This window comes from Tenebrio molitor, chromosome 8 (assembly GCF_963966145.1).
Source record: "Tenebrio molitor chromosome 8, icTenMoli1.1, whole genome shotgun sequence".
Classification (NCBI taxonomy): Eukaryota; Metazoa; Arthropoda; class Insecta; order Coleoptera; family Tenebrionidae; genus Tenebrio; species Tenebrio molitor.
In genome coordinates this window covers 17,300,983-17,310,574 of record NC_091053.1, presented here as the reverse complement: position 1 = coordinate 17,310,574, position 9,592 = coordinate 17,300,983, and the positions used below count along the sequence as shown (strand labels likewise).

Genomic DNA, 9,592 nt, shown 5'->3' with positions numbered 1-9,592 from the left:
TTCCTGAAAGATCACACTTTAATAAAATTGATAAAAGCAAAAAAAGATTTATCATCAAGTATTTCAGAATAAGAGATTGTCTCAAATGTGCCTGAAAAAGATGCGGCAGCACTCTTGATTTGTTTTCTTGTTAATCGCTCGGTATACACTGTATAGAATTGTCGTATCAATTAAATCACTCTTTGTAATAATTGCTTTCGGAGCAGAGTTACCTCTTTTCCCTTCAAATGTTAATTCAATTTTTGCTTTTTTTGCTTGCGACAAACCGAAGATATTTTTTTAATACTTCGATACAAAACAAACAAAACAACTAAAGTCGCCACTGACACCACCACAATCACATCTAGAAGGAAATATTGGTACCAAGGTAAATCTAAACCTCCAACTTTTAAATGTGGAGCTCCCCCATGTCGTATCACATACTCGACCCAATAAATTGCCGTGTCCAGTGGACTAACCAGTCTGTCGTGAAAAAGTTTTGACCTGCTCTTGGCATTTTTGGTGTATCTAAAATGAAAAAGTTGTAACACCCGGTGGGACTAATTTCGCAATTTTTACTTTGGATTCGTCAATAATTCGTTAATGTTGTCAGTTAAAGCTTCTTCGGTAATTTCTTGCAAGTTCATCGAAAGCCCTATTCTTTGATTCACTATTTGTCGAGCGTTCAAGTGTTGATCAGCAACAATTGGAATCGCCAGAGCTGGAACTCCGTGGTAAATTGTTTCCGTTGTGCTTAACAAACCAGCATGAGTTATAAAGAGTTTGACATTTGGATGACCTGTAACAAATTTATCATTCATCGAAAGTTGTTTTTGTCATTGTTACCTAAAATGTCTTGTTGTGGTAGCCACTTTGCCAAGTGAACATTTGCCGGTTGCCCCGGAAGACTATCTTCTTCCCACTTCCACAAGACTGTCTCTTTCAACTTGGAAAAAGTGTTGAGAAGTATTTGCCTCTTTTCCTGCGGAAGAAGCGCACTCTTTATATGTGAACCTAGACTGAAATAAATCACACCCTCTTTGGCCCCATCTAGCAATTCTTGCAAGTCTTTGGGCAATGGTTTAGGAGGTTTCACATGAAGTCCCCCAACATCGATCATGCTTGGAACGTGCGGAACAGGCTGATTAGTGCTTGGATGTGAGTTGAGAAGCAAGATTGAAGCATTGTACATAACATCATATACGCTAGGTCCATTTGGAAAATATTTCTTAACCAACTTGTCTTGTTGTGGCAACATGTACAAATGATTCACACCTAGTTGGGCGACGTGCGCTACAGTATTAACTAATTTTTGGAAAAATGACATTTTGCTGGAGAATCCGAAAAAAGTTTCCGGTACGTAAGCGAGGGGTTGTGGATTTCCAACTAATTGATTAATCCAAGTGTTCGCTCCAAGCGCGCTAAAGAGAACAAGTGGAGCATTGAAATGTGTTGCGAGCACATTTTGTGCATCATTCATAAACGTTTCCACGATAACAACGTCAAACTTATCACCAGAATGGATAAGTTTTTGCATATTTGTATGATTGAGAGTTAGTTCACACATTTTTATATGAACCGCAAGGATCGGGGGTAGAATTGAGAAGCTTTTCTTTTCCGTTTCGAAAATATTTGATCCTTTAGCCATACCTGGATGATTTTTGTTTATTTAACTGAATTATAAAAATGAAATAAACTCACGCTGGCGCTCTTCTGCATTTCCTGTAAGTACGATACTCCTGTACGAACCATTTCTTGGTGGATTCTCATCATCATATGGACTAACCATTGTTACGTCGTGGCCTTTTTCCGCCAATCCTTTCAATAAAGAATTGCCAAGAATGTGATGACTAGGTGATGCCACTGGAAATACTCCCAAGATCCTTGCACTATGTGCAACATCAAGTATACATAACACCCCAGCAAGTAAAACAAACATTTTCACTTATTTTTTGTTACTAATGATAGCACTGGAAGGTTGTCATGTGGGTTTGTATTATAAACGTTTTTCATTTTTATCACGTATACAGATAACATTCAATGTTTACATTGTTGCATAGATCAGATTACAAAAATAGTTATTTACATTGACAGATGCGGTAGTAAACTTATCAGCCAAGGAGACACTTTAAAGGCCAAGGTCGTTTTATCTTTTAAATTGAGTGTCACTACGTTATTACTGCTAGTATAGTTGTTGCTCCAATCTTTATAGTGCCGAGGCTATATGCACGACCGATTCAGTTTTCTGGACGTCAACACGCATTTCCACATCATTTCATCGCTGACTAACTGTAACCACGCGAGGAGGTGGAGCTTATAAGCAGGACCGGCTTAGAATAATTATTAATGTATGAATACTTTGTCATTATTAAAATTAACGCTTTTAAAATGTTGGTTACAAATAATGAACTGAAGTCTACAGGGTGTTTCTGAAATACGTGTGTTAATTTTAACCAGTGAAAGAAATCGCCAATTTATGAAACTTTTCTCTATAACATTTTGTAAAATTCGTAAAAGTATTCCAAGATTTTTTGTCCCACAATTTTTACCAAACGAGTCGTTTTGTGTGATTAACTAGTTTCTATTTTTTGTAACCATGAGAATCTAAATTTTGATTATTTATTTTTTTCTATAATAATGGAACTTTTTAACAAAACTCTGTTTCTATCACAACAGAAAATTTTCGCCCTTACTCATAGGCGGGTATACACTTTGATGGTTAATTTATTCCAAATTTTAAATCAATGTGTATTGCTTTTTCGTAAAAATGTTATAGAAAAAAGTTCCATGATTTGGCGCGTTCTTCCACTGGTTAAAATTAACACACGCATTTCAGAAACACCCTGTATATAACAACTGAGTTAGCTTATGAACCTAAAATAGATATAACGTAAGGTGATATAGATATGTAATAACAAATTTTAAAAAAATGCTCAATTTAGCTAATAATAATTTAACCATTATCTTGTGTGTACCGTATCTACGTATCTTCGTACGTGCCAAAAATTAAAATATAAATATTTAAAAAAAATAGTAGAATAATGAATAATCATATCATGCAAGAAATCTAAAGCAAGGCTACTGAGAGAAAGACAATTACCTCTTTCCTTTTTAAATCTTAATTCAATTTTTGCTTTCTGTGCCTCCGACAAACTGAAGATATTTTTTTAATACTTTGATACAAGACAATTTCGAAAGAGTGAATGTAAATCACTATTAATTCGACTGACGCGTTGGCAAGCTATTCACAAATGGTACACAACAAATCAGACATAATGTTCGTTTCAAAAATCATTGTAAATATTCCCAAGCGCGAAGAAGTATTCGGCACATTTGCGCGAATGAAGCACTCGTTCCTTCGTAGCTCGTGTGTCAAATAATGCGCTCATGCACGAAAAATGTCTTCTCGCACTTGGTTCGTAAATAATTACATATTACTACGTTATTACTGCTAGTATCTGGTTTAGTAATAGAACGTGTTACTTTCGTCATTTCGATTTAAATTGTGGGATGTAACAAACAACAAGGCAGAGGCATGCTGCATCGTTCAACTCGAATTATGTACTCGTATTAACAACTATTATAAGAAATTTTACATTTTACGTAAAAATATGTACACTTCTATTAAAAAAAAAAAGCGTACAAGTAGTGAGCACAATTTTGGCTAGATTACCATACTGTAAACCTATCCTTTAATTGTTGTTACTTAGAAACCTGTAACAAAACCCATGCTAATAGCTGGATTTTATCGATGTATTTTTCGAGATTTTAATGTGTGTAAATGTTGAGCCTTATTTATTACGCAAGTATTACCAATTACTGAATTACTACAAACACAGCTCAAACTTTTATTCGTAAATTTATAGAAAAAGGCAACTCTCAACAATCTAACAACAATTTAAAAATTTATAAAAAACAATTTTCACACATTTGACATACATACAAAATGTCAGTAATACCGTAATACGTTTTCTTGGAAACGATTAATTAATTTTATCCCCATTTACATTGGCTCTCAATACGTGTACGCTTTTTTTTTGAATAGAAGTGTACGTTCCGGGAAATGTGATTAACCGGTCATTATGAATAATAACCGGAGATTATACATAATACCCAACAAGATTGGTTATTATAATTAATATTTTGCAATTTAGTAAATTTATCTCCAGTGCCCATTGGCAAATTTAATAAGCAATTGTAAAGTCACATCTTCCAAAACGTGTTTAACAAGACAAAGTTCTTTCGGGTCAGTCGTACAAGTTGTATTAGAAAAGATCCACAACCACAGGCCAATGAACCGTGGGGAAAACTGACATTTTTTTAATTATTTAACTTAATAATAAAGTTGTTCCTAAATTAGATTTCAAAAACGCCTTTAACTCAGTCGAACGGGATTGTATTCTAAAAGAAGTGCAATGTCATACCCCACTTCTTTACCCTTATCTTTATCAATGCTATAGGAATCCTTCAACTTTATTTTTCGGTGATCATTTAATTTCTTCTTCTGTTGGAGCCCAACAAGGATTTCCTTGCGGTTCTATGATTTTTACTCATTCAACCAATTATTTTATCTTTGGATTTTCAACTGAATACATATTTGGTATTTAGATGATGGAACCTTAGCTGATTACCCAGAAGTAGTTTTGTCCGACTTTAAGAAAGTTATCAATTTATCCAGAAAAAATGGTCTTGAATTAAATTTTAACAAATGCGAGCTCTTTTGCTGTTCTGGAGACACAGTTAAAAGTCATAAAGAAATTTCAAAAGGAAAAGACCTCCAAGAAAAAAAGAAAGGCGAGCCACAAGGACTTGGACTGAAGAAATTAAAGCGGCAGTGGAGAAACGAGACGGTAGCTGGGAAGGAGTGAAACAAAAAAACATGACACAAAAGAAAGGAAAGAGATGTGGGGAAAAAACTTACACCAACTCCCACATGCTTTACACCGGGAAAGATAAAAAGGCATGATGATTAAGTAAATGAGTAAGTTAGTAATCTCGAATTTTCCAGGATTTTCATACATTTGCCATTCAACCAATTATTTTAGCTTTGGATTTTCAACTGAATATTTGGTATTTAGATGATGAAACCTTAGCTGATTACCCAGAAGTAGTTTTGTCCGACTTTAAGAAAGTTATCATCAAATCAAATATACCTGCCACTATAGTAAATATAAAACAGAAGTCTTTACATGGGAGATACTTTAAAGAACTGGAACAACCAGAAATTAATATTCAGGCTTCTCATGCATGGCTTAAGAAATCAAATATTCACCCTGAGGTTTTATATTTGCAATAGAAGATCGTGTTATCAATACAAGAAATTGTAAAAAACGCATATGCGATTTAAAATCGATTATCGATAAATGTAGGATTTGCGGAACTGAAGGGGAAACCATTGAAGACATCATTTCTTCTTGCACCGTTTTGGCTCAAAGCGAATATAAGAAACGTCATGATATATTCGCTAAAATTATACACATGAATTTAGCTGTTAAATTCAATTTATTAAAGGATACACAACCACATTACATTTATAAACCAGAAAGTTGTTTGGAAAATGACAATTACAAATTATATTTTGATCGAAAAGTTTTAACTGACATTCATATTCAGCATAACAGACCAGACATTATTATTTTAAATAAACAACAAAAGCAAGCATATCGTTTAGATATAGTTGTTCCAAATTCATATAATATAACTCAGCCATATAACACAAAAATTAATAAATATTTAGAGCTCTCCGTTACTATGAGAAATCTTTGGTGTTTAAAAAAAAATCTATTTTACCACTTATAAGTCCACTTATAAGGGTGGCTCAGTGGCCGCATGGCTGTCGGAGAAAGTACTCCGAGGTCGCGGCCCCGATGCTAGTGGGTTCGAATCCCACCGAAGGGGGAGGATTTTTTCAAAGGAAGGAACCTCCGCCGGGCCATGGATGTGTGTGTATGTCTCCTCAGGGCTGACGGTAGGGTGGTGGAAGGAAGACCGTTGGGAAGGGCGCCCATGGGTGTATAAATGTTGTTGTGTATGTCTGTGAATGTGAGGTGGAATGGGCGTGGGTGGCCGGGGAAAGTGCCCCGGAGCCCCGTCGCATCACCTGAAGAGGATAATGGAAATAATAAAGGAAAAATGAATTGGAAAACGGCCGACCGAAAGGTACCGTAAAAGCCGTATGGCAAAAAACGGGAATGGCAAATTAAAAAAAAAAAAAAAAAGTTCAGCAACGGGAATAGTACCGCAATCTCTTTTTAAAAATTCTGGATTTAGGTAACACAGTGGTAGTTGAAATTCAAAAAGGTATATTATTTTATTTAATAAATAAATAAACTTCTGCATTCGATAATAGAGAATTTATTCCATGTTTTATGTACACACTGTGTACATTTTGTTTTACAACAAAAGAACCACTTTCTTGTAAAAACTGAGAAAAAATCATTGGCAGTTTTTTTCCAAGAATTCCCTCTTTCCAAATCATTAGTCATTACTTTCTATTCTTTTGAAATCTCAATTCAATTTTTGCTTTCTTTGTTTGCGACAAACCGAAAATATTTTTTTAATACTTTGATACAAAATTAACAAAGCAACTAATGTCACTACTGACACCACGACTATCACATCTAGAAGGAAATATTGGTACCAAGGCAAATCTAAACCACCAACTCTTAAGTGTGGAGCTCCCCCATGTCGTATGACATACTCGACCCAATAAATTGCCGTGTCCAGTGGACTAACCAGTCTGTCATGAAAAAGTTTTGATTTGCTCTTGGCATTTTTGGTGTATCTAAAACGAACAAATCATAACACCCGGTGGGAATAATTTCGTAATTTTTACTCTGGATTCGTCAAAAGTTCGTTAATTTTGTCGGTTAAAGCTTCTTCGGTAATTTCTTGGAAGCTCATCGAAAGCCCTATTCCTTGATTCACTATTTGCTGAGCGTTCAAGTTTTGATCACCCATGATTGGGATCGCCAAAGCGGGAACTCCATTGTAAATTGTCTCTGTTGTACTCAAGAAACCGCCATGGGTTATAAAAAGTTTAACATTTGGATGAGCTTAAATAAGGTTATCATTCATCGAAACATTTTTTTTTTCGTTATTACCTAAAATGTCTTGTTGTGGTAGCCACTTTGCCAAATGAACATTTGCCGGCTGCCCCGGGAGACTGTCTTCTTCCCACTTCCACAAGACTGTCTGTTTCAACTTGGAAAAAGCTTTGACAAATATTTGTCTCTTTTCTTCTGGAAGAAACGCACTCTTTAAATATGAACCTAAACTGAAATAAACCACACCCTCTTCGGCCCTGTCTAGCAGTTCTTGTAAATCTTTGGGCAATGGTTTTGGAGGTTTCACATGAAGTCCACCAACATCGATCATGCTTGGAACGCGCGGAACAGGCTGATCAATGCTTGGATGCGAGTTGACAAGCAAAATTGAAGCATTGTAGATAACATCATATAGGCTAGGTCCAGTTGGAAAATATTTCTTGACCAGCTTGTCTTGTTGTGGGAACATGTACAAATAATTCATACCTTGTTCAGCGACGTACCCTACAGTGTTAAGTAATCTTTGGAAAAATGACATTTTGCCGGAAAATCCGAGAAATGCATCCTGTACGTAAGCGAGGGGTTGTGGATTTCCAACTAATTGATTAATCCAAGTGTTCACTCCAACTGTGCTAAAGAGAACAAGTGGAGCATTGAAATGAGATGCGAGAATATTGTGTGCATCATTCATTAACAATTCCACGATAACAACATCAAACTTATCACCAGAATGGATAAGTTTTTGCACATCTGTATGATTGAAAGTTTGTTCACACATGTTTATAATCTTCGCAAGAATTGGGAGAATGGCAAAACATTTATTCCTTTCACCAGACCTAGGTTATTTTTGTTTATTTAACTAAATTACAAATGAAATGGACTTACGCTCGTGCTCTTCTGCAAATCCTGTAAGTACAATATTCTTGTACGAACCAATTTTTGGTGGAATCTTATCAACAAATGGACTAATCATTGTTACGTCGTGACCCTTTTCTGCCAATCCTTTCATTAAGGAATTGCTGAGAAAGTAATGACTAGGTATTGGCCCTGGAAAAACTCCCAAGATCCTTGCACCATGTGACGCATCAAATATAACCAACAGCCCAACAAGTACAACAAGCATGTTGACTTATATTTTATTACTGATAGCACTGGAAAGTTGTTATGCGGATGTTTCATTTTTATCGCGAATATACATAGATAACATTAAATGTTTACTTTGTTGTACAGATCAGATTATAAAATGTAAGTTGCGTTTTCCAATTATCGTATCAAAAAGGGGCTAAAAGTTAAAAAAAAAAAAAATTGGGAGCCACTGAGTTTTATGAAAAAAGGGTTCAAAAAAATAATAGTCGACTTTTTTGTAGTCATTTAATACAAAATGAAGTTACTTTGACAAGAACCTCAATCTTAACCACAAATGGCTTTCACCAACCTGGAGAAATCCAATACGATTTTCATTTATGGCGAAGCCCGAGATCCTTCAGTGCTAGCACGAACCTTTGTAAACGTTGTGCAGCATCTTCGCGAATTCGAACGTTTCAAAATGAATAAGCGTGATCCTAGCCGCTAATGAGAAGATCGCATTTTACTTGCCGAAGAAGAAACTCTTCACGAAATTGAAAACCAGCCACGAACAAGTACTCGGGATGTTGCAAATAGTCTGGGGGTTTCTCTGTTTGTAGTTTGGTTGCGGGTTCAAAACCCCGCTCAGGAAATCAACACGTAAAAAATTATTTAATATTACAAAACTTTTCTACAAGGACCAGTTTATAATATTGATTTAAATTTGTCTTCTTGTAGAAATGTGATTATTGCAACACTAATGAATCTAGAAGCACAGCTTTGGAATGAGGAAGAACTGTAAGGGTTGCTCATTTATTTTTCTTTTTTAGCTGGAACTCACCCTGGCGTCAGGACGTTGCAGTTTCTTCTAAATTGTTTGGTCTATTAAAATAAACCTACTGTTTTAAATAAATGTATACAAAAAAAAATTTACATTAAAAATTAAATTAATTTTTTGAAGTAAAATTTGTCATTTGTCCAAAAAAATCGTTATGTAAGGTATTAATTTTTTTCGTTCATCGTTTAGTTAGATAGTGGGAAGGTCTATCAGAAAGTGAAGAAAAAAGTAAGAGTTGTCATTTAAAAAAATTGGTTATTTTAAACAAATTGCTTGTCACAAGATGACATTTTTGTAAATAAATTCGACCCGTACGATTTTGCAATTTTGTTCCTTACTTTATCACCACACTGTACAGGGTTATTCACGAGAGGGGTACTTCTCAATTTTTATTTTGCCGCAACCAACAATACAATGGCAGTGACTACTAAATCAAATGTGTTATTTCTTTTAAATTAGAAATTAAAGTAAGTTGAATAGATTTGTCAGAAATGTCAGATTGGCAGATAACCTGTATTTAATCAAAATTCAACAAATAAATTAACAAATTAAGTTAATGTAAAAGATGTCCGAAGTGTCTAAAACCATCGGCTTGGAAACATCCACAGCGGCGACAGAATTCCTTCCACGCTCTCCAAAATGAGGATCATATCAGTCTTTTCGT

The 9,592-nt window shown here is 35.1% G+C and overlaps 1 protein-coding gene and 1 pseudogene across 2 annotated transcripts; both read right to left on the bottom strand.

Annotated features, from left to right (window-relative positions):
* Positions 1-2,174, bottom strand: LOC138136475 (UDP-glycosyltransferase UGT5-like). 2 transcript variants are annotated; one of them, XM_069055662.1, is made up of 5 exons: positions 1,681-2,174; positions 826-1,629; positions 559-778; positions 213-507; positions 1-148 (listed from the first exon to the last, which is right to left on the bottom strand). In XM_069055662.1, the coding sequence occupies exons 1-4, from the start codon at positions 1,916-1,918 to the stop codon at positions 231-233; spliced, it is 1,539 nt and encodes a 512-aa protein (XP_068911763.1). In that variant the 5' UTR covers positions 1,919-2,174; the 3' UTR covers positions 1-148; positions 213-230. The 2 variants fall into 2 exon arrangements, with proteins under 2 accessions (XP_068911763.1, XP_068911762.1); XM_069055661.1 differs by having other exon boundaries at positions 1-507.
* Positions 2,175-6,317: 4,143 nt separating this feature from the next.
* On the bottom strand, positions 6,318-8,190 carry LOC138136476 (UDP-glycosyltransferase UGT5-like; annotated as a pseudogene).
* Between the last annotated feature and the right edge of the window lie 1,402 nt (positions 8,191-9,592).